Source organism: Chelonus insularis, unplaced genomic scaffold (genome assembly GCF_013357705.1).
Source record: "Chelonus insularis isolate UGA/USDA-ARS -01 unplaced genomic scaffold, ASM1335770v1 contig_399_pilon, whole genome shotgun sequence".
In the NCBI taxonomy this organism is placed as follows: Eukaryota; Metazoa; Arthropoda; class Insecta; order Hymenoptera; family Braconidae; genus Chelonus; species Chelonus insularis.
Window position 1 is genome coordinate 1,644,980 of NW_023276554.1, and position 25,406 is coordinate 1,670,385.

The following is a 25,406-nucleotide window of genomic DNA, read 5'->3' on the forward strand; positions in this document are numbered from 1 at the left end:
TTAAATTCAGTTTGTGTATTTTAAATCAAATTACAAAATATTTTTATTGTGTGTTTTGTTTTCATTTTTTTCTTGGAAAATAATGACGTCATCTACACCCACAAGTTGCGAATTCGTCACTAGGGGGTGATACTAGTTTCTTCAGTCAAACAATAGAAGTAAAAAATGCGAGTTAAAATTTATCTTTCTTGCCCAATTTATATCAAAAATGATAATTTAAACTTGTATTCATTATGATTACGTCACATTTTGCAATAAATTTATCTTAAATTCATAATTTTGAAAATTATATAAGTTTACAGTTAAAAAATATGACAATAACACTCTGATAGTTAAATAATTACAGTTTTGTTTATAAAAGTATTGAAACAGTTTAGAAATCAACATTGTTAAGATTAGTAATGACATTTATCATCACAAATAAATAAAGTAAGTAATAAATATAAATATACTACATAAATTAAAAAAATAAACATAACCTTATTTTATAAGCAATAAAATGTCCTTTTGATGTCTTTTTTTAAATTGTTCATTTTAAATATATCTTTTCAGGAATATTATTATAACTAGATTGTAAAAAACTTGAGTCAGAATTGTATCAATAATGTTATCAAGAAAAAACAAAGATTTGCGAACTATCAAGGAAGGAGTGGTAGGAAAATATGTCAAAAAAGAAACTCCACCTGAAATGCCAAGTATGAGACAAAAATTCTATTGTATTTTATTGTATTATATCCTTATCCATTTATTTTTTTCTATTTATTATTAGTAATCAATGTATGGACTACTGAACCTAATGGAAGGAAAAGAAGACAACCCAATCAATCTGCTCTACCAGCATCAATTGTAAGAAATTAATTTCTTCGAATTACTTTTCCTTACATTTCGGAGTAATTAATAATAATGATTTATTTTTTCTCGTTAGCCAATCTCTCAACAAAGTATGGTACAAAAATTTGGAAACACAAAAACGACAACAAGTGCTGTTGGTCTAGGAAGTCACGAAGGAAAATATACTCCAAATAGTTCTGTTCCTGATTTAGCTCAAAGGTGCCTAGTCAAATTAGATTAAATTGCACTTCAAAATATAGTTATAAAGGTTCATTGAATCAAAACTTTTGGGTTCAGATTTGCCAGCTTATCTGTGAATTCTGGAGCAATTGATGGACCTGTGTCACGAACTGCAACACCAATGTATCATTTACGATTATCACCTACAATTTCATCCCATACATATGTCAATCAGTATGCAGGATCAGAATATCATTTAGATAGAGTTCAAACTCCGCAGTTGCCTTACGTACCTTTTGAGACTGATGGAGGATATGAAGACTTTAATCAAACTTCATATCACCAAAACCCTGGGTATTGACTTTATTCAATCTTCTGTAGTTTCATAAGTTGTTAGATTTTATTATGTTTACTTGCATGAGTAGAAATACTATGAATATCGATTAATTATTTTTAGATATAGCAGAGCTCATTCAGAAAGATCTAGTTCACGTAATGAGCAGTCAACAGAATTGCCTTTACCTCCAGGATGGTCAGTAGATTTTACTTTGAGAGGAAGAAAGTATTACATTGATCATAACACAAAAACAACTCACTGGTCTCATCCACTTGAGAAGGAAGGATTACCTACTGGATGGGAAAGAATTGAATCACCTGAATACGGTGTTTATTACGTGAAGTACGTGTATAAACATTTCTAATGAATTCATTAACTGAGCAAATCAAATTTTGAAATCATTCAACTCATACTATATAAATATTTTCTTTAGCCATATTACTCGGCAAGCACAATATGAGCATCCTTGTTATCCGTTGGAAATGCAAGCAGTACGAGTTGTTTCTCCTCCACGGCATACTCACTTCCACTCTCACAGTGTTTTAGTGCCAGCTAATCCTTACCTGAACGAAGAGATTCCTCACTGGTTGTATGTTTACAGTCGTGCATCAATATCCTTAGATAGAAAACTGCGATGGGAATTGTTTAGATTACCAGAACTTGATTGTTTTAATGCAATGCTCACAAGACTTTATAAACAAGAGTTAGAAGAGGTTGTCATGAGATATGAAGAATATAGGTATTTTTACTTACTTTTATTTATTCTTCTAATAAAGATAAAAGTTACTGCTGCTTGCTATAAATCAAGTGTTTTTCTTTTAGATCAGCATTACTTTGTCAAATGGAGCAAAGATTGAAAGAGTTAAACCCAGAAACTGGATCATCGTCAAATGCAGTTGCATTACGTCGATCTCTTCCCTAAGTTACATGATAATTGATCAAGTTATTTCAGTTTTTTTTTCAATTTAAAAATACTCAAAGGATTGTTTGATATACAAAAGTCAGAAATAAATAGAAATTATTTTTTTATTTTATAACTTAAATGGATAAATTATTATATTTCTAGAATATTAACAATGTTTGTACATAATAAAAAAAAACTAACTTGTATAGAACATCTTGTTCATCAGTTATCAAATTATGCTATTTGCTCCGTTTCATCTTCGAAGTCTGCAGATGAAAATATTGTGTCGGGTTTAACAGGAGTTAATGTTTGAGAATTTGCATCAAAATGTGTATGCGATTTTTGTTTAAATCCTTCGAAAGATAAAACTGTAGCCTCCTTTTCTCCTATTAATCTTAGATACCAAAGTGCTAAACAAACAATAACAATCCACTTATTTATTACACATCAAAACAATCAATTTTGAAAAATCAAAATTGATTTCTAACCTGGAAGTTTCTGTTCAGTTGGTGTCATAGGAAATTCCTCCTTTATACGAGAGTAAACGTAAAGTCCAAATGCATTCCATGCCAGGAAAAGATAAACAAAAGATAACCTCCTTTTTATTATTGCTGCACGTTTCAGATCTTTTGGCTTTTTAAAAAATCTTCGTAATTCCATTAACAACCAACGTTTCATTTTGAATTATTTATTAATAAATTATCAGGATAGCTGTATAAGTAAAACAATTTTTTCTTTTAATCCTGTAAACTTTAGAAATATTTAGCCGGTTTTTGGAAATCCTTATTTTCATCATGTGCATAATTCATTTCAGTGATTGAAGGTTAGAAATTGAATTAAAATTACCATTTCGCAATATTCTGAAAAAAAACATGTATACAAATAGTTTTGATATGCAAATAAATTATTTTTAATAAACTTGAATTCCCATAAAAATAATTACGAAATCACTTGGAAAACTAGTTTCTAATCGTCGACAACAAGCACTGTTGCCAGGTCGTATTCGCGCATTATATTATCAACTTATTTCTATTGGTTATGAAATTCAGGAGCGGAATAAATGAGTACTCCAGAATATTTTCATATAAATGATTGAACATCAATAAAAAATATAAAAATATTGAAAGATAAAATTTAAATAAAATTAAATCAGAGTATTAGGCGTTTTGTAGGTTAATAAATTAAAATTTAAATAAAACATTTAAAATAAGAGACGACATAATACATGATGGTGGTGCTGGTAAGTAGATAGTGATTGGTTGATGGGAGAAATACATATCGCGTCTCGTCGCTACTCGCCAAGAGTGGAATGGGAGTCTGGAATCGAATAAAAGGTGGAAGGAGGAACAGTTTCGCGCGTTGATCAGATTCTACAATTTTTTAAAGATTGCATTATTCGTAAGACTTGGTAGTTTCCTTTAAAAATAATCTTCAAGACTAGTCCATCCATATTATTCTGGTGAAATGTCCGTTATGGGCAAGGTAAGTTTTATATTAATTTTGATAACGATTAATTTTTTCCGTCCGGTTACAGACAACCCCTTTTGCCGGCGATTGACTGTCGCTTGATAATTAAGCCTATGCAAAAAGATATTTTGCCACTCGTTTTATACTATTAAAGACTCTTATATTCATTTTTTTTTATTGTTTTAATATTTTTATTGTTATTTTTTACCGACCTTTGACTATTTATCACAAAGTAAATAAACGATAAATTATTTTATCTAGAAAAGTATGTGTGAATAAATGAATTTGTGCATTTATAGCCGGTGCTGTACTCTTATTGGAGGAGTTCTTGTTCGTGGAGGGTGCGAATTGGTATGTAATTGTAATCATTCAATTTATTACTTTTTAATTGAAAAAAATTATAGTTTTTACAAAACAATTTGTAGGTTAAATATTTTTTTAAATTTTATTTATACGATTTGTTACGTTATAATGCCTTGGAAATATTTCTATCATACAGCGCTCAATTTAAAGGAGATCCCGTATGACATAAAGCCTGTGAGCTTGGTGAAGGGTGGTGGAGAGCAGCATTGTAATGAGTACAGGGAGATCAATCCAATGGAGCATGTTCCAGCACTTCATATTGACAACCATACGTTAATAGAATCGGTAAAATTGCTGATAATTTAGTAAATAAATAAAAGAATCTTTGTATTAAGATTCAATTGCGAACAGATATTGAAAATTATTGAAAGAAATATAATTCCTTATTTTAAATTTCAGCTAAATATTATGCATTATTTAGAAGAAACTCGACCACACCGTCCTTTACTTCCAGCAGATCCAATAAAAAGAGCAAGAGTCAGAGAAATCTGTGAAGTAATCTCCAGTGGTATTCAACCTCTTCAAAATTTAGTTGTACTAATTTACGTTGGTGAAGAACGTAAAAAAGAATGGGCACAACATTGGATAACCAGAGGTTTCACTGGTAATTATTATTTCTTTACAATTATCATTCATTTTTATTTATTGTTATAGTTATTAATTTATTTTTAAATTTTATCAAAAAGAGTATTATTATTTAAAAATATACATATCTGAATAAAAAAATAAGATTATCATTTAATTTTGCAGCTGTAGAGAAATTATTATCATCAAGTGCAGGCAAATACTGCGTAGGAGATGAAATAACTTTGGCAGATTGCTGTTTAGTTCCACAAATATTCAATGCAAGAAGGTTTCATGTTGATTTGCGGCCATTCCCAACCATCCTGCGAGTTGATCGTCACCTAGAAAATCACCCAGCATTTACAGCAGCTCATCCTAATAATCAGCCGGATTGTCCGCCAGAAGCGACTAAGTAGCAAGCAAGACAGACCACTCTCTTCTTATTCTAAATGCAAATCTTTAGAAGGAATAAGAAAATTTTTAAATGAAATAGAAAAAGAAGAAGATGTGGTCTAAATAATTATCACAAATTGATTACGATAGAGAATAACAATCTACTGATTATTTAAATAACCGAAAAACCAGACTATTAATTAATTTTTATACATAAATATTGTTATTTATCATTAATTAACTGCAGAGATTCCATATATCGCTATTTACTTTTTAAATAGCAAATTAATTTCACACCAAAGTATTGAATCTACGGGTACAATATATACAACAATATTGTTTACTATTCATAGTCTTTAAGTCTTTTATTCTCTATCGTAAAACAACTTTTGATGAAAATAAATTAACATAGTGGTGAGTAGAAGACGAATTACTAATAAATAAATATGAATTAATTTTTTTTTTATGTTATCCTATTTTTTTATCTTGGAAATTATATACATAATACATATTTTGTTTAATATGCAATAAAAATGTTAGCTTATGTTTTATTTTTTAAATATAAATATATTTTTTCATATTTCTTTTTTTGCTTTCTGATGATATTTTCTTTTCCATCATCAATGGTGATAAATATTGCTTCCGGTAATTTATTTCCTATTTTTTGGATTCTAATCAATTCTAGAAGAATAGGATGAAAATGAAAAACATTATGACAATATTATTTAGATATTTTTTCTATTGACACTGATTGTGTAATATTCAAGAGATTGTGTTATCGAAAATGGTTGTACAATTTAATGATACAATGATTTACATTGAAAAAAATTTATAAATAACTCAATTGTTAACAACATGATCGATTTTGCATTTTAAAGAAAAAATTAAGGTCAACCAGCATGAAAAAGAATTATAATAAAAATGGTATTTGACAATATTATAAATGTGTAAAAACTAGTACAAAGTAACAGACCAAAGAATATTATAATTGATATTGTTGTCAATAACTGAGTTATTTATTTTCATTCATGTTTAATATTTAATGGAAAAAAAATGACAAAAAAATTGAAAAACATAATGGAGAAAGAAAAACAGGCTGCTCAAACCATACCTTAAAGTTGATGAGGCATGGAAAGTACAAAAGATCTTCCTTCAATAGTTTTCCATTTCTAAAGCATTCTTAAAATTTACATTTTTTGAATGATATTAATCATATTTTGTAAAGGGCGACTTTACTTTTTAATGAAACTATTCTGACCTTAAATTTGAATTTCAATCATTCTGAATATTTTATAAAATAGCATCTAATGCATTGTGAATGGCCTAAAAGGTTCTAATAGATGATTCTAATATTTAAGAAGAAAATGTCATATTAGTAAAGTTCACTTTGTTACAACCTGTATATTTTTTTATAACAATCCGTCGCCACATTCTTTTTTATAAACAATTTTTGTGCAAAGTGTGTTGACATTGACATGAAACATGTAAAAAAGAAAATTGTTATTTTCATTCTCATTTAATTTGATTTTATATGTATATGATACGTGTCGAAGCTCTAAATAATATTAGTAATACTGCCAGCTTGCAAAACTAATTATAAAAAGAGAATAATATAATACATTAACTGTAACCATTGTATTTGAAAATAGAAGATGCAATGTATATTTTTAACGTACAAGAACTAATCAAGTCGAATTTTCAGACATTTAACCAATGAATTAAATGTAAATATGAAAAAGATTTAAAGCAAAAATAGTTAAAACAATTCAATGAGAATAATTGAAAGGAATATATTGGCAAGAATCTCTTCAAAATATAAAACAGTAATGAAGACTAATTAATAATTAGTATTCTCAAGTATGGTAATTGACGATGTAATTAATAATTGAACGGATAAATAAGTAACAAAAAAATGTAGTAATTAATTAAAATTGATTATTTTGAATGTATTCATAGGCCTTAAAAGTTAAGTTATTTTGTGAAATTGTCATAGAAGTTAAAAATAAACAAAAAATCTGTATGATATAAATATTGATAATAACAACAATAAAGGGTCAATCAATAGGATTATCTGGTGAATAACAAAAAATTTTTTAATTCAAAAATGATTGTGTAATATTTATGCTTATAGAAAATAATAAAATCTGTGTCATAGAAGTATTTTAAATCCTTACCATGGTTTTTTTATTAATGTGGCTGATATTATTGAATTTTTTTTTTTACTGATAATTCTTATGTTTGTGGAATATCCAATTTGTCTGTATATGCAGACACTCGAATATAATTAATAACATATTTATTTTTAAATAAGTTTTTATAAAAAAATACATTTCCTTAACTATTGACTAGTACCGTCTTTGTTGTTAATTATGTTCTTTTGCATTATTGATTTTTTATTTTGTTAACATTTTTAATTTATTATCCATGGAATGCATAATTAACTAAAATTTAATATTGAAAAATTGGCAGCAGAAAAAGAATTGAAATGATTCAAAGAAAATAGTATTTACACTCATGTTTTTAGTTTAAAAGAAATATGATATGTCATAATTTCTCATCTCACAATGGTATTTTTTTTTTCTTCTTTGCTTTAATTACTACAATAATTATTTTGTATTAATAATAATAATAATTATAATGATGACGATAAAATTTACAATATATTTTTGATAGAAAGCTCTAAAAAATAATCTTACTGTAGATTTAATTTAAAATTATCATCGCATGATTTTTTTGCTGCATTACAATGGCTTTGTACATTTCTAGAAATTATTTTTTTGTACATTTCAAAATTCAGGAAGGTAAAATCTAATATCCTTTTTATGTACTTTAAAATATGATTTAACTATATAATTAATACATCCACAACCTTCCTGATTTTGATGAAATAACATGAGTACACTTGACATTATTATTTAATATTATAATTAACATATCTTAATGATACGCCATTCTTATCGCATTAACAGATTTAATTATTTTATAGAAAAAATTATTTAAAAAAAACTATATACTTATATAGTATAATTATTGATATATATTTTAGTTTGATTAAATTATTCATTAATTAATAACCTTCAATAATAGAAAGAGAGCTTGCAGTGGAGAAATGTGAAAGATGATTTGACCACGTTGTTGAGAAATGGATTCATGGAAGATGGTTGGCCGGGTTGTGAAATGAATAACAACAGAATGCATTTAATGAGCGATTGTTTATTATGCTCTTATGATCACTTGTCATACAGGTAACGATGCTTTTCATGAATGAAAATAGTTAATATATTATATTTATTTATAATTATTTAACATTGAAATGGAAAAAAAAACGAATGGTGATAAAGAATAACAATTTGTGGATGCAAATAAATGTGGTTAGAATGTAGAATTATTAGAGTAAATCTTTATCTTAATATTTTCTGTAATAATAATAATAATCATAATAATAATAACTAATTTACAAACTATCAATAACAATAGCCGTACCCCGAAACTTAAATAAATGGGGTGAATTGGTAAAGGTCAATTAGGAAGAAAACGAAAAGCAAATATGACTCTAATAAAATAAATATATGGTGATCTGTAAATAAATTTAAAAAAAATTCTTTTTTGCTTTTACAAATTGGCAAGTCATATAATGTGATGTAATTATGGTCGATTCGCATTTTTTCCCTTTTGTTTCACTAATAAAATTCATTATATTTATACTTAAATATCTACACATTGTAGCTGATTATTCAATTAGCAAAGTAGTGAAACAAAATAAAAAAATATGCGTTTACAATGTGATTCAATTTAATGGGTTTCCTACAATGATCAATATATCGAACCATTTTATTTATGTGTTTGTTCACATAAACGGTTTTGTTTAAATCATTTTTCTGTTTTATTAATTCGCTATTGCCTATTCATTATACACTATTTTTGTTGTTGTTTTTTTTTCTTTTTTTTACCAGAACAGAAAAATTTCTTTATTTTCATACATTTATTGTACTTTAGAAATTTGCCTATTAGAATTTAATAACATTATTTTTTCAATGCGAAAATTGATTAATCATTTTGTGCTGGTAATATACAATTAGAATGATGATAATTTTAATAGAGTCAATTTTAAAAATATTTTATGAATAAATAAAAAGCCAGAGGAAAAAGACAAATAAACGTGAAGGCGACAAATTAAAGAAATATAGAAGAAAAAGCCATGATTTATCAAAAATTTTCATAACATTTTTTTGTCATTTATCAATTTCATAAAATTTTAGTAATTCACTTATCAATTGGAATTGCATGATATTCGGGACGCGACGACAGCTGTGATAAAAGGCGAACGATTGTGGTGATACACGGGGGGATATAAGAGAACTTGGTAAGTTCTTAAATTACATTTATAGCCAAAGGAATGTAAAGTACAATACTCGATCGTATGCGTTGAGTTACAAACGATTATTCCCTGGTACACTACTTGATCGCAGCCAGCTGCTCAAATTCAATATCGTGTAATATAACGTTAACACAAGTTTGACGGTCTTATGTATGGATCACGTCGCGCAATTTGATTACTCTATTATACAAAATAACAGTTTTCATCATTAAAAACATTCTTCTACTCACAATACTAAAACAACAACGAAACTTATTAAATAACATCAAGATGTTTCATTCATCACAATAATTTATATATCTACCATTAATTATACACGTGATTTTAAAATTTATTAACATTTTTCATAATTAAAATATTTTTAATATTTAATTTTTGAATTTTCACAGAATAATGTTGAACAAATTGTAAATTTCAGTGAACAATTATTGTAAAAATATAAACTATTGTGATTAAAATTATTGTATTGTGAAATGAATTATTTGTTATAAATATTATTGTTAATAAAAGAATGTTTTTAAATGAACTTTAGAGACTCCTGATAATAAAAAAAATTATTGATGAGATGATTAAACAAAAATAAATATTCATCATCATTAGATAAAGATTTAACTATCTAATTCAAGAATAAAACAAACGTGTATATATATATATAAGGAGCCTTTGCAAAGTGTTACAATTAATGATCGATCAATTAATTGATATTTGCGCGAATTTAACGTACTATAATCATTTCTCTTTCGCAACCACACACGCTTTGCAGTTTAGTTATTTAGCCATATTTATTACTAGAACACTATTTATGCATAAACTTATACTCAACAAGGTACTTTAATAATTTTCATTTATTTTTATATATATATATAATAATTTTTTTTATATATATATATATAATCTTTTTTATCCCCGAGCTTCTACATTCTACTTTTCTACCTCAACAACAACGTTTTTCGTATTTTTTATATAGTTTTTATCTTTTTTAATATCTTTCACTCTTATACCGTGATTTCTTTATATTTTTTGTTCATCTTTACACACTATTCTTACCCAAAATAATTGTTATCATATTAACAACCTACCCTAACTCTTGCTTTGCAATGAAATAACAGTACAATTTTGTACAATCCATCTCCATTTATATTATATACTTTTTCCTCGATATCTTTTTTATATTATCTTATTCTTTGTTATTTTTTTTATTTATTTATTTACTCTTTTATATTATTCATATTCATTTTCATTTGGTTTAACCACCTTGAAACTATTCTTTTGCCGCTTATAATCATTAACTGCTGATGCAATACTAATAATATCCCTTATATCATTATTATTATTAATTAATGACAGTGATGTTTAACGATTCTATATTAACAGTGATGTAATGTTTTATGTATGGCGACTACATGAATAATTTTTAGGCTTTCATCCTTTTTAATATTATTTTTTTATCTTTTGTTTTAAACCTTTCCAATGTAATTTTTAAACTCATTTTTATACAATTTTCTAAACTCAAATTTCTTTATAACAATTTGTAATTATCGGATTTCCTTTCCACAGTGACAGAATGCTAATTAGTGAATGAAAGACAGTTAGTTAATGAACAGTAGGCAATTAAATTTTGAGTAAAAAAAAAAAATTTGAGAATAGAAAAGAAATTTTTTTTTTTTGTAAAAAGTAAAATTAGTTAGTAACAAAGGCTTATATGATAACAACGATGATAACCAGTTTAAAATTCGCTAGTGCATTTAACGAGCTTCATAATCATTATTTAATAAATATTTCAAGTATTTGTTAATTTTTCTTTCATTAAAATGGAATTTTGTCGTCATTTTGAAATCTTTGAAAAAGTGTGTTTTAGTGAGCGTTACATCGGAAGTAATAATAAAATCTCTTTAATTATCAAAGAATAATTTGTTCAATATTTGTTTTTTCATTTCCCTTTTGTTATTCTTGTTCTTGTCTTGCTTTAGATACTGTTATCATTATTTGTTTTTAGTTATTACATTCTATTGTCAAGTGGTGCTATGTATCGTATAAATTTTTTTTGTGACTTGATTGAGTAATAATGTACATTATTGTAATATTTGATTATTAATAGTGATGAAGTAAAATCATTTTAAAAAAATGATTTTTTTTTTAAACAATAGTTACAATAAAAATTTTCATCTTTTTAAAATAAAAATTAACATCTACAATAGTTGATATATAATTATTAATTAATCAATATATATATATATATATATTTTTATCTCTCTACAAACATACTCTTTGCATTGTTTAAATATTATTACATTTTAAAAATGATTCATTTTTTTCTTATTTAGCACGATAGCACCATTTTGCTGTCGATCAATAAACGATTTATTTTTTTTAATGAATGGAATTAATGAAAAATGATCTGATTGTAGAATATATGCATTTTAACAGCTAATATCACTGTTAAATAATTCAACAATTGTAGTCACGATTAAAGGGAAGAATGAATACGTGCTCTCGTTATGGCACAGAGAATTTAATGGAGCGTAAAAGTGACATGTTTAGTTGTTAATTTTTTTACAATTATACTTTGCTCTTTGCTTTAGTTGTTATAGTTTTTTTTTTTCTGTTTTACTCAATGTCAGTTAACGATGACATATTTTTAATTATTGTTTTCTAATCGTTTTGATAATTAGAAAAATCAAATAAACTTTTTCGCATTATTATTGTTACTAACATATATTTTTTTATGTTAATTTTCAACTTTAATCTTAATTGTTCAGCAAATCGCAGTTAATCTACAAGATTTGAGTTAATTGATTAATACAATGATAAATTCATGATGTAGCCTAGCACACACAGCCAAGTAACGTGATATATCACGCAGGATGGTAATAAAGATGTTTTATTCTTCAATTTTTTTTTTTTGTTTATCACGAGATTTTTTCGTTTTATTTATTTACAATGAATTTTTTATATTTATTCATTGTAATTATTAAACGATTTTTTTTTTTTTTAAGTTTTAATTATTAACTATGAATTGCCAACGTGCGAAATATTTTTTGATGTTAGACCCATCTTTCTTTTTAATTTAATTAAATTTATTTAACTACTCGTGTCACATTGAATGATTTAACTTTGTTATGTTAATGATGAAAATTTGCAAAGAGAATGATTTGTTGACATGTAATTTGAAAAATGACCATCTGTATCAAGTCTTTCTACGCATCTATTATTATAATTGTTCACAATAATTAATGTGACATTGATGTGTACACACGTGGAATTGAATTTCAATAATTATAGAAATAATAACAAAAACCAAAAAATACTCGTGTGCACATCTATATTAGTTGAGTTTATGATATATAATATAATTTACTTTTATATGACTGTAAATATGAAGACGTTACATTGATTCTTCTACAATTCATCGTGATGAATGTGCTAGTTGAATGAATTATTTTAAGAGTCATCAACTCTTTTGTGATAAAAAAAAAAAATTAAATATGATTTTATAGAATATAATATCAAATTATATCTAAAATCATATTTAATAATTTTTCATGTCTGTAGAAATTAACAATTTGTGAATAGTATTGTAAGTATAAACAATATTACATACGTTTTTGAAAAATTTGTTTACTTCATTAACAGACTACCTTTAAGGCCAAGGTAAATAAAAGTTAGTCTTTTAAAGAGCTTATATTACTTCATTAAAGGTTTCTTAACGGAAATTGCATTGAATTGGGATCATCAAAGAGACATGCACAGACTTTGTATGGTAATGGATATAGGAATATCTAGCTGAAGCATAATTTTTAATTAACCAAGTTCCTTCAAAAAAAAAATAAAAAATAGAGGGATTCACTACACAAAATACTTGATGTTAAATGTTGATCATTTCTAGCGCATTAAGAAAAAAAAATGAAAGAAAGTTAAGCTAAATTTTGATTTGTCATAGAATAAGTCTCACTTATTGTGACTTATAGCGATAATTGATCAATATAAAAACATTGAATATAATATTGAAATTGGTTCTTTGACCACATTATAGTCTGTAAACACATCTCTTTGATGCTTACCTAAATTTGCAAGGAGACCGTATCTTCCGCGGTACGTTAAAGGAAAACCAGCTTCTCGGCATTCTCGGCGACATCACGAACACAACAGTGATTGTATTTGTGTAATATCGACCTTATTGTTCAAACTGTGAATACTGTCAGGTACGCAGTAGAAAGCTCCTTTTCCGAATCGTCCTTGCTCGTCGTACATTGCTTGCCGTGAAGCTATTTTTCCTGCGCAAAACAAATTGTCTACATTTTTCACACGACTATTGATATTTTTTTTTTTTTTGTTTATTTCAAATATTGCCAACTATTTGAATCAATTTATATGTTTGTACACCGAAACAATCTAATAATATTAAACTTTAGAAATCCTTAGAGAAAACACAAAAAAATAGCTTCCACCCATTTCATTTAGAAAAGCCACTTACCCTAATTAGGTTTTATGCATCTACCAGTTGTAAAACAACGTTAAGACCAATATTAATCAATTCGATTTCGTTCGAGTTCATTAACGATTAAAAGTTTGTTTTTTTTTTTTTCTAAACAAATATTTATAACAAATTCATTATAATTATCAAATTAGGACGAATTACATGATTTTGATAATGAAAAACGATATAAAACGCGAATCTTAGTGATAAAACACAAACTGTGGTAGTTGATTTAGCCTAAAGCTCAAGGTAATAGATATTTTACCGATTCACAATAGTGATAAAGACACGATCAATGGCCTTAGTTAACCCAACATTCGATAAACGACCGTTACCCCAATTTATCAACGTAACTTAAATCTCTTAAATCTAATAAACTGATGCCCTTATTTAATATTATTATTAATTATCAATTACTTAACAAAAATTTTATACTCATTTTCAATACAAAACACTTTTTGAGTCTGTTAATGAATTATAAATTTGTGTCAGTTACTTGAACCATAAAAAACATCTCAATCACACCTAAGAATTGTAATGATAGTAATAATAATGATAAAAATAATAATAATTATTGTAATCAATAGTTAATAGCAATAATAATAAAATCTATCAAATGTTATGATGCTTCGAATTAATCTAACTAGCATGTTTCAATCGTTTATTTCGCACGTTATGTGATATAAACTATAAATTTTTTGTCACGATGATACTTTGTAATCCAATTGATAACAGATAACAGATAATATATGATAAAATGTGAATATTTTGCTTCGCTTACGGACGCAAATTGTTTTTTTTTTCTTGTTAACAATAATATATAATATCATTGTTTTCTTAATTATATTCTATATATTTTTTTCTTTAATAATCTAATTCAACTTCCTCATATATATATTATATATATGCATATATTTATATATCTTTCGTTTCTTTCATTTATATGTATATATAATATGTATTCATATACATGCATATATATACATAATTATATAATTTTCTATATAATTCTCTCTATTCCATTCTTTGCTCTGATTGCTCACTTCTTTCTTGTCATATATTAATATCCTTTGTAATATTTATAAATATACAAGTTTTTTTTTTTATCCAAGAACGGTAAACCAGCGCCATTTTGTTCATTGATTTGCGATCATTCGTATATGTTCAATTTTTTCAATATGACTTTAATTGATTTTATTTCTTTTGTATTCAATCACTGTCGGACTATTTTTATATTTCATTTTAATGTGAGCTCCTAAAACATTGCCCTACTCCAGAATGTAAACGACAATCGCGGAATATTTAAACTCTCTAATAAAAGTATCGGTTCACTCGTTCAACAAGTGGAACGTTGGATATAGACATTGTGACAATATTTATTGTTATTTTAAATTTAATTTTCTATTTTTTAATTACTTTTTTTTTCATTATTGTTTATTTAATATATCTATTTAAAAAAATTCATCTATACGAGCAACTGCTCATTTTGGACAAATTCATTACCATCTTTGTTATTCTATTTGTGAATGTTATCATTACTTATATTCTCTCTCCTTAATGGAATAAAAAAATATTCGCTCACACTCAACTCTTCACGTATTCCCATCTGTTGCCCTGTATTATTTTTATCTTATTATTATTACAATAAATCTTTGATTAATGAACCTCACTGAATTGTTCTATTATTTTTTTTTTTCATATATCATTTCGTCTTAATTATTATAATTAATTATCTTTGTCTACCTCTAAATCTAAGATGTGTACGTGTTTATTTTCATGTCAATTAACCAACACACGCAAAAAATGATGAAATTTTTTCAATGAAAGAATGTGCTTTAAAATGAATTAATAATTAGATCGAAAATTATTACTGATAATTAATGACATTATATATTTATATCTAATAAAATTAATTGTAATAGAATTAAAAAAATTAATTATATTACTTTTGTTAATAATATTTATATTATTATCTGGCTTTATGAAGTGTAAAAATAAAATTATGAAAAAATAAAATGTCCAACTAATAGTTAAAATAATAGTCAAGTACAAAAAAAGATCTTTATATTGATGCAGCTTCGAACTTTGAACTTATATATGTATCTAAACATATCAAGTTAGATATATACATATTCAAAGTATTCAATTCAATTATTTTGCAAAATAACAATACATTGTAACTAATTACGTAACCGGACCCGCCAGTTATATTGGAATATTTTTAATTATTATACTCAACAATCAAATGGAAAATTATTGCGGATTTGTGAGAATTAATAATCTTTGGTATTAATAATGGTTATATTTTTCTCTAGACGATGAATAAATAAATTCACGGAAGAGAAAAATAAAGAACAAGATAGAGATAATAATAGTAATAATGGAACAAATATTTCAATCTAATTATTATATCGTTTAAAAGCTAATGCAACAAATTTCAATTATTTTTAAGCACAATCTATATGAAAAAAAAAAAAAACATGGCAACCATTTGTAACATCAAAAAAGATGAAAGATTAAAAACAATTAATCATTTTTTGCGTTCAACAAGACTTCGCATAAACAAATTGATTGTGAGTAAATGTATGAATGTTGTAACTGGTTTATTGAAATTATTTCACGTAATCTATATCGAGTGTAATAGTGTTTATATTAATGTATATGTGTGATAAAGCCCCGTAACGTGGTGTATCACAGAACAATTGTAATAATTGTATAACGAACATGTAAATAACGATATAATATATTAATTAATATATTATTATATATTATGTATATATATATTTATATATATATATATATATTAAGAATTTGAGAGATAGATAAAATGTTAACGAGCTGTGAGAGAGAGATGCATGAAACACATGATGTTGGCAATGCGTAAAGCGCCTAAAAGTGATGTTTAACGATATTTGTTTGTTTGAAGATCTACAAAGTATAGTCAGAGAAATCGGACAATGTGAATAGTTTTTGTTTTTGTGGTAGAACTTGAGGAAATAAAAGTTGCCCCTCAAAGTGCGATTAACTCTAAATGACGGAAGTCAATAATGGGGATGATCGCGGTTGAATCGCGTGGAATCAATGAATAATTCCGGGGATAGCATTGTGACGCGCTCGTTTAACTTCTTCCTCGCTGATCCGTTGTTCGATTAGGTACTGAGCAGTCGCGATAGCATTTGGAAAACCCGTGATAGTCACAATGCGGTTCCTCGTGCCGGGCGCGAACATGCCCTTCTTAGATATCTGAATGTTGGCGCCACTCAGGTGCTGAATCTCAATGAGGTTACGACCACCGGGTCCCAGAATAGCTCCCACTATAACCTCTGCAATTTCTATATCTACTTTCTTGGTCTCCTTGCTGTTGGCGTCTATCTGAGTAGGACTCTTACTTACGAGTGACAATTGGTTTGTGCCCAGGCCGAATGAATTGTTGTTCAGATGAATGGCACTTGCGGCAGTGTTGTTCTGCCGAAATGGATCGAATGTTTCATATCGCTCAAGTGTACTCCGTGGTGTTGGTGATGTAGAACCGAGTGTCGGGACCGTGCCAATTGGACCAAAAACTCCTCCATTGTTGTTGGACCCATTCGCTGAGGTCGCACTGTCAATTGGATTGCCCAGATAGCTTACACTTGATGGCATTCCAATACCCATACCAAGAATATTGTATTTGGCTAATGTGGCGATCGCCGTGAGGATTTCAGTGGCTGCTGCCTCAGAAAAACCCGCACTCCTCAAACTTAATTTTATGTGCTCGAGAAGCTGAGTTGTCACAGGTGCTGTACCAGCAGTTATTGCTGCACCCAAGTTCAAATTCAAACTGAGACCAGCGCCATTTAATAAACTCACTAGAACAATCATCAACAAACTAATAAATATCATGTTTACAATTCTTCCATTAATCAACTATTTAATTAATTAGTATTTTACCGGTATTGAGGCCAGCTGGAGATGTATATGTTGGTGTTGTAGCAGGTGCTTGTGCATAAGGACTTCCTGTTGGATTGTAATTAGCTACGGGCCCACTTACGTCTGCATAGCTGACATTTGGGCATGTACCACTTTGAGGATCATCCGCTATTTTAGCAAGAATCATCAACAAAGCGTTACGATTATTTTCCTTATCTCCAATCACCGTAATACAACGTTCTTGGAGGGATAGATCTTTAGCTTTTTGACTTATTTGAACATAAGAACCAGATTCTTCTTTTATTTGTTTTATGTAATTCCCTGCTTTGCCTATTATCATTCCTGCTGTACTATTGGGTACTAGTATTTTCACCTAGAGATGTAAAACATCATTTATTATTGTACATTTATTATTACTGCTGTTATGTAAACATAAACTTAACATAATTATATTCCCTTAACATATTATCATGCAAGAAAATGATACCTGTTTATCCCTCTCTGCCGTTGTCTTGCCCGAATCAAAGTCCACAGTTGTTTTTGGTGTCAAGTCAGGCTTCTCGCGAATCTTATCCATTATAAAATCCATAACAGCCATTATAGCTTCTATACTTCCCGTTATCAAACACACACGTTCAGAAGTTCCTAAACGAATAAAAAATAAAAACAATCATAAACTGAATTGAGTTCTCGTCCAACTATCGATTTGGTTCCAAAATAAAATTGGCGCAATATTTACCTGGATAAAAATCTCGTGCTTTTGACATTTTAACCCTCGCTTCAGTGTCTTTTTGTAATTGTGCAATGGTATCACCGCCCTTTCCGATAATGGCCCCCGCTGCCACTCCTGGGACGAGTACTTTGAGGTGATACATTCCATCTCCTCCTGCTTGACAAATTAAAACGTCATTGACTCTAATAAACAACTTTTCAGCTTGAATATCCTAATGAAATGTGAAGGTTCATATTTATAAGGTTGGAAGAATATTTTTAGTCTATGAAATAAATAGAAAACTTTTATCATAAACCACAAAGTTATTGAAGCGTTGTTAACAATTCACTAGAAATCTGATTAATTCCACTGGTGAAAAGTCTTAATGGTTAGAAACAAACAGCTGTTTGACAGGCGACAAGTGTCTCTTAACTGGTTCACTTTCGACCTTGACCCACGACCCAACTGCTGCAGTATCTGAAGACTCACCAGTCTTATTCCACATCCTGGTACTGCAAACACTGGATAAAAAATTTTTTTTTTTTTTTTCAATTGATTTTGACCTTTAGTTGATTGTAAACGACACTGGCAAGTGCGATGTTAGGTGAGTATGAAACAATGATGACGCAGAGGAAACTTGCGAAGTCACGAAACCTACGATACAGCTACTAGAGTCCTCCATTAAACGACGTTCTCAAACGCCCACGCATCGACGAATGTCAAATTCGAAAATGCGCCGTCACGAAGTTGCTACGAGATGAAAATAGTGAAGGTGTACGCATGGAAAAGTTGATTGGAAATGTCTGAGAAAAATAGTTGGACATAAATAGCTCTAGGCGTATTGAAACATTGTTAAGTTATTCGTGGTATTTTCCAAAAGTGTTACAACTTGCCGTGGCAACACTTGAAGCTAAAAGCTTCAACTTGCCATTGCAGTAGCCAACGTTTATCAATCCACGATGAAATGAACATTGACGACTCCCTCACGATGTTAACGAGTAAGAAAGCTAGAGGGAGGGAGAAGCACGAGTGACGAAGAGAAGAAGTGAGAGCGACAAATCTCTTATCTGACAATTGCCAGTACTAACGTATGATTTGAGTTAAAAAAGAAAGAATAATTAAATAAAATTTGTCTAAATGATTACCTGATCCGTAGTGAGACCTTTTAGTTGCTCCGTTCTCAGCGTCGCAATCAAGGGGCCGCTTCCTGGAGTCTGCGATTTCTGGGGAGGGACACGTCTCCATTCCCGAGTCGGCGGCCATCTTGCGAGTCGTTTGCGCGCACACGGAGACGGAGTGTGCGTGCGTACTACTTGTGTTTGTGAGGCCTGCAGGTGTGTAAGGAAACGAAACGGGACGTAGTGACACTGACTGCCAGGGACGAACTGGTAACTGTTTAAGATTATTTTTCAACGTCCCCAGGAACTTAACAACCTCTTATTCACAATAAACAGTAACGGAACCCACGGGTGGGAACGATTTACTGCGGATCGGATCGTGGGGATGATGACAACACTATGACAGTCCAACACGATCCGCTCGCGGGAATCCGCGTCTCACTGGCGACTGCTCGAGGCTCCCTTGCCAACCAGCTGGTTTGTTACTCGATGGATTCCGTCGATTCACCGTCTCTCTCACTCTTACACACCTTATGCTATTACCCCACTCCTATGGCCAATCCGCGCACTTGGACCCCTCCGCCTCTCTATAATATATAGAAGGGAGAATCTCTTCTACTTCCCAAACTAAACCTCCCAACGCACGACCACGTTTGCCCAGGGCCGTAGCAGTTGCCCGAGTGCAATGAGGCCGCTTGCATAAAGCACCCCTCCTCTACTCTTAACTTGTCTACGTCATGCAGCACCACAGTCACACGTCGACGCCATGGCGCAGGCGGTTAGAAATGCGATCGTTCTTCTATTCTATCCAACAAGGTAACTCAGCCCTTCTCCCCACACACCACCCATTTTACACATTTTTCCAGCAACTGTTGAAGCTTCTGTTGCAAAGTAAATAGCTGCGAATTGACCCTCGCCGATTGCCTCGCGAACAAAATATCCAAGCCACTTAGAGACCGTTGAATAACTCAACGTAAAAGGTTAGATTTTTTCTATCAACTCTCGAGGTGACGAACATTTTACGATTCTACCATCTAAACATCATCATCTTTTACGTCAACTTCTAATACTTGTATTGTACTGAGTTCCAACTTCTATACAGGAATTAACACAACATCAGAGCAACCTTATCCTTGAATCTCATCTCTAATGTCTATCATCATCTCTGTAGATTATTATTTTATTTAAATTCATAAATTGAAATTTGTGTCAAGTTTTCGTCATAATCGATTCATCAATAATGGATCGTTCATGACATCACTTCAGGATATAATAATACCATGTGTTTAATGTAATTATTTTCCAACTCATTTTTATATTTCATCATCAGTTATAAATTGTCATTTTTCTAGGATTTATTTATAAAACGTATCTCTACTCCAATAAAATCCTGCTGTTTGCTACTCATCAAATAATGTTGCTGTTGAGTCAAAATGTTATGCTGATTGTGTTCGACCTTTATATTATATACTCAAGAATGTCATATCAGTGTGTAAAGCGATTGTAAATCGCATTTTCTTATCGCTTTGGTCATTAGGGCACAGCATATAAAGAACGTATAAGTGCTAGTAGGCCTTTTGTAAGCTATTGTAAAATTCATTATCAACCTTAAAGCGCATTTCTGGAATCAAAGTATCTTCTTTAAATTCTAAAGGCGCTTAAAATGAAAAACCTTTTAAAAATGAAAAGTTTAAGCGAACGAGAAAACAACTTCCAAAGTCATTTAATTGCTTCGAAATATGTCTAGAATCATTCATTGCGATAATACACGACCGTGACACGAATTAATTGTATTTTTATATAGTGTTGGTCATAACAGCACTACACAATAGACTTTTACATAGATATACATGCATGTATTAGAATTGAAACTCAAGTCGTATGGCTCGATTCATCGATCAGATTGTAAACGAATCGTCAACGTGATTTGTTTCTTTTCCTTCTTGCTCCCTTGCGCACGATTACGTCCAATTACCAATATGTGCGTTTATTACATAACCTCCTAAGTGTTCCAGATTGGCGCTATTACAGCGCTCGGACCATTCTACGTACGTCTCTACACACTAACGTTGTTATAGACCAACGTCTTAGATTTATCAGACTTCAGACTCTCATATTTAACTTCTTTTGCTTCTTTCGTACACGTTACCGTGACATCGATGCGATAACTTATATGTATATGTATTTTATTTATACTCTAGACTTTTACTTTTACATTTTTACAATTAAGGACATTTAACTTAATAGTAATTGTGACTAATTGTCATGCCCTTAAATTTTTTCATGACTAATGTTGAGGTATTCTTGATGACTTAAAAACCTTTTTCTTAATAAGTATATTATATAATCTCACTGATGACTGGTATTGCTCATCCACTTTACAATCACTCAGTCAAATCCTTTTTATAATAAAAGTCTTCGTGGTAATTAAACAAGTGCAAATCAATCAGTATTTGCAATTAACTAAAAGGTTTGTAAATTTTTGTGTTAAAGATACATTTTATCAAGATATTTTTATCTGAGAGATCAAAAATTTTATCATTTCAGATTTATTTGAGTAGCAAGAGGTTGTATTTTACCATTTAATTTCAAGATTTTAATGAGGATTTTAATTGAAACAGATAAAAAGCTCTGTATTTATTAATATCTATGCATATGTATCTGATGCCAGGTAAATCATTTAGATGAATATAAATTAGATTAGACTAAAAAAAAAAATATATTTGAATAAAATTGATTCTTGTTCTATATGTTTACACGATCTAGCACAGTAGAACATACAGTTTTTCTTGAAACAAAAAAAACTTCATAAAATAGATTATTCTTGTCTAATAGAAGTTGTGTGAGAATTATTTATTATATTCAATATAAAGAAGTATATAATGGAATAAAAATTTTTTAACGATTTATTATCATAGACTGGTCTTTATCCAGTCTAATTTCTACAGTTGTAGATATAAAAGGCGTATGCATGACGACTTCAACAGATCTAAATGTTCATCCAAGGACATTTTGTATTAAGGCTTGGTATGCACTTTGATTATGTTAGTTTTTTTGTTTACTATTTATTGCTGCGATTGAATCTAAGTAGACGTGCTATTATCAATGTTACTTAGATTTAATTTTAAACTTTAACTATCAGTATTAAATACCTGTTTATATATCTTGATGATAATCTTGATAATTATTCATGTTAAAAATGTCTTGTAGATAGACTATTGTTATAACAAAGACAAAATTAATTTCACATTATTGTTGTCATTAAATTCCTTAATGATTACATTTAATTCTATTAATAGAAACTTTCTCTATTATTTATTTCAAATAATTTATCGAAATTCATTTTTTCGTGTTAATTTCATTGTAATAATATTTTACTAACGTTAATTACATTGAATTCCGTTTAAATGATTTAAATTTTCGCGGGAAATAGTTGAGTCAAATTACTAACTAAATTAAATCAAAAAATTATAAACAAACAAGTCTTAAAATATTTTAAATATATTCTTTTTAATTTAAAATAATTGAAAATATTTATTTCAATATTTTTATTATTAATAAAAATATTAAATAAATATTCATTTGACTAGTAACTGTCATAACAATTATAACCTTATTTTACTCACGTGACAGTGTTTGTCTTCGTCTAAAAATGAGCATATTATTTCTTTTATACGTTTAAAAATTGTAAAACGTGTTATATAATAATTTCCTGACTTAAAAGTATACTATATTATAGCTTAATAATGTCAGCAATCATGGGACCGTGGAAGATTCACCATTTGTGTCTAAAAGGTACATAATGGATCATGGACTCCAAAAAGCAAATATAAAGGTATTATTTTTTGCTACTGCACGTGAGATTACTGGAATAAAAGAGACTAAGATACGTGTTCCTACAAGAATATCTTCAAAAGAACTTAATAATATAATTATTAAGAATTTTGGATTAGAGAGTATTCAGAGTAATATCATTCTTGCTGTTAATGAAGAATTTATAGAAGATAATGTCAAACTCCAATTGTGTGACACAGACGAAGTTGCTGTCATCCCACCACTTAGTGGAGGTAATATTAATTAATTAATAAATAATATTTAGATTCTTCTTTTTTTGCATTTTATGATAAATATCTTATTTATTTTTCAGGATAACATGGAAGAACCAAAAAATATTCTTAAACTCCAACCGAATAAATTAAAAATTGATGAAATAGTAGATTTAGTAACTTCTCCATCATGTGGAGCAATATCAACATTTATTGGAACTACCAGAGACAACTTTGAATCTAAAAAAGTAATTTAATTTCTATAAAATATCGCAGAAGATCATAGTTTTTACTTATTTTACTATATTTTTGCGATTAATTATTTCACCGGAAAAAACTGTAATAAAATTAGTTCTGTAATTATGTTAAAGGTTTTGAAATTAGAATATGAAGCTTATGAACCAATGGCTTTAAAGGAATTAAAAAATATCTGTGATAAAATCAGGGAAAAGTGGGATGTTAAACATATAGCTATTTTTCATAGACTTGGTGAAGTACCAGTTTGTGAAAGCAGTGTAATAATAGCAATCTCCTCTGCACATCGACAAGAGTCACTACAGGCTGTTCAGTTCACTATTGACACCTTAAAGTCAAATGTCCCAATTTGGAAAAAGGAAATATATGATACAGAAGAATCAGCGTGGAAGGAGAATAAAGAATGTGCGTGGGCGTCTAATTAATAATTTATTTTTATGGTTATGAAATTTTATAAATTTTATCAGTTGCTCGTTATTAAATAAAAACTTTAAAAACTATTAAAATATAAGTTTAATTAGTCATGAATAAATAAATAGATTAATTCTGCATGACCAACTAATTTTGATTTTTTTTTCATTTAAATAGATAACGAAATCATTCCTAAATCAGAATTTCCAAATGATTGTCAAGATGACAAAAATGAAGTTAAATTAATTACTGAAGATCATGTAAAAAAACAAATTGAACTCGATCCTGATCAAGTTCAAGTGAGAGCTGATTCTGCAGAATTGAAAAGGAGAATTGATTCATTTATCTTCAGGAAAAGGCAACAAGTTAATAGTGTAAATATTCAAGAATTTTGCTGTCATAGGTGTGTAAAACAATTTTCTCAATTAAGATTTAAGTTTATTGACTAAGGAAACGATGTAATAAGTTTTAAAATCTAGTCTGAATAATTTATGCTAATTTTATTATTATTAAATAAACTGCTAAATATTAACTCTATTGCAGGAATGTAAATGATGAAAATGAAAATTCTTGTGCAAGAGTTGATGCGATACTAGTACGTCGTAAAGACTCTAAAAGTCACGTTAAAGTTCACCGAGTTTGCAACTTACAAGGACCACAGACAAATTCAATTTCATCGACGCGAGAAACGAATCAAAAAGCACTTGAAATAAATAACCCATCATTAGATGAGAGATTATCAGTTGCAGAAAAATTCCTCAAAATTAATAAACCTGTCCCACGTGATATATATCAACGAATTAAGAACATTGAGGACAGATTGTTATATCTTGAAAGTATTTCTCCTGAATATGGTGATTTTTGTGTAAGTAGATTCTTGAGAATCATTAAATTGATTTAAATGATAATTAAAAAAGATTTTTTATTCTTTTTTAGATTAAAGAAAATCCTGAAAGTCCTAATCATCATTCACATAATGCAAAAAGAGTAAGATTTTGATGTGAAATATGAAAAATAAACCAAAATATTGACTTTTATAATATAAATCCATTGGATGATTT

At 28.6% G+C, this 25,406-nt stretch overlaps 5 protein-coding genes and 1 long non-coding RNA gene across 14 annotated transcripts; 4 read left to right on the top strand and 2 right to left on the bottom strand.

Annotated features, from left to right (window-relative positions):
• Positions 1–106: 106 nt before the first annotated feature.
• On the top strand, positions 107–2,382 carry LOC118068020 (scaffold protein salvador). The gene is made up of 8 exons (XM_035085134.1): positions 107–429; positions 553–695; positions 770–846; positions 926–1,050; positions 1,129–1,365; positions 1,469–1,690; positions 1,782–2,087; positions 2,171–2,382. Exons 2-8 carry the CDS (start codon positions 605–607, stop codon positions 2,268–2,270), a joined length of 1,158 nt encoding a protein of 385 aa, XP_034941025.1. The 5' UTR covers positions 107–429; positions 553–604; the 3' UTR covers positions 2,271–2,382.
• LOC118068025 (uncharacterized) lies at positions 2,357–3,275 on the bottom strand. Of its 2 annotated transcripts, none has more exons than XM_035085139.1 (3): positions 3,196–3,275; positions 2,741–3,112; positions 2,357–2,662 (listed from the first exon to the last, which is right to left on the bottom strand). In XM_035085139.1, the coding sequence occupies exons 2-3, from the start codon at positions 2,928–2,930 to the stop codon at positions 2,487–2,489; spliced, it is 366 nt and encodes a 121-aa protein (XP_034941030.1). In that variant the 5' UTR covers positions 2,931–3,112; positions 3,196–3,275; the 3' UTR covers positions 2,357–2,486. The 2 variants fall into 2 exon arrangements, with proteins under 2 accessions (XP_034941030.1, XP_034941031.1); XM_035085140.1 differs by having other exon boundaries at positions 2,741–3,002; positions 3,099–3,228.
• A 120-nt stretch (positions 3,276–3,395) lies between these two features.
• Positions 3,396–6,009, top strand: LOC118068024 (probable maleylacetoacetate isomerase 2). The gene is made up of 5 exons (XM_035085138.1): positions 3,396–3,734; positions 4,019–4,070; positions 4,219–4,367; positions 4,482–4,686; positions 4,833–6,009. The coding sequence occupies exons 1-5, from the start codon at positions 3,717–3,719 to the stop codon at positions 5,060–5,062; spliced, it is 654 nt and encodes a 217-aa protein (XP_034941029.1). The 5' UTR covers positions 3,396–3,716; the 3' UTR covers positions 5,063–6,009.
• A 5,904-nt stretch (positions 6,010–11,913) lies between these two features.
• On the bottom strand, positions 11,914–20,087 carry pasilla (RNA-binding protein Nova-1-like protein passilla). Of its 7 annotated transcripts, none has more exons than XM_035085128.1 (6): positions 19,661–20,086; positions 18,543–18,692; positions 18,291–18,448; positions 17,825–18,176; positions 17,288–17,742; positions 11,914–13,691 (listed from the first exon to the last, which is right to left on the bottom strand). In XM_035085128.1, exons 1-6 carry the CDS (start codon positions 19,776–19,778, stop codon positions 13,683–13,685), a joined length of 1,242 nt encoding a protein of 413 aa, XP_034941019.1. In that variant the 5' UTR covers positions 19,779–20,086; the 3' UTR covers positions 11,914–13,682. The 7 variants fall into 7 exon arrangements, with proteins under 7 accessions (XP_034941019.1, XP_034941017.1, XP_034941016.1 ...); XM_035085126.1 differs by lacking the exon at positions 11,914–13,691 and adding an exon at positions 19,005–19,036 and having other exon boundaries at positions 15,842–17,742; positions 18,543–18,689; positions 19,661–19,797; XM_035085125.1 differs by lacking the exon at positions 11,914–13,691 and adding an exon at positions 19,005–19,036 and having other exon boundaries at positions 15,842–17,742; positions 19,661–19,797.
• A 102-nt stretch (positions 20,088–20,189) lies between these two features.
• LOC118068026 (uncharacterized) lies at positions 20,190–23,442 on the top strand. The gene is made up of 5 exons (XR_004690463.1): positions 20,190–20,613; positions 20,986–22,103; positions 22,181–22,304; positions 22,552–22,660; positions 23,373–23,442. It is a non-coding gene; the product is annotated as an uncharacterized lncRNA (long non-coding RNA).
• Positions 23,443–23,492: 50 nt separating this feature from the next.
• Positions 23,493–25,391, top strand: Mocs2B (Molybdenum cofactor synthesis 2B). 2 transcript variants are annotated; one of them, XM_035085135.1, is made up of 6 exons: positions 23,493–23,700; positions 23,781–23,927; positions 24,051–24,339; positions 24,523–24,748; positions 24,889–25,210; positions 25,282–25,391. In XM_035085135.1, exons 1-6 carry the CDS (start codon positions 23,641–23,643, stop codon positions 25,342–25,344), a joined length of 1,107 nt encoding a protein of 368 aa, XP_034941026.1. In that variant the 5' UTR covers positions 23,493–23,640; the 3' UTR covers positions 25,345–25,391. The 2 variants fall into 2 exon arrangements, with proteins under 2 accessions (XP_034941026.1, XP_034941027.1); XM_035085136.1 differs by lacking the exon at positions 23,493–23,700 and having other exon boundaries at positions 23,809–23,927; positions 24,032–24,339.
• The last annotated feature ends 15 nt before the right edge of the window (positions 25,392–25,406 follow it).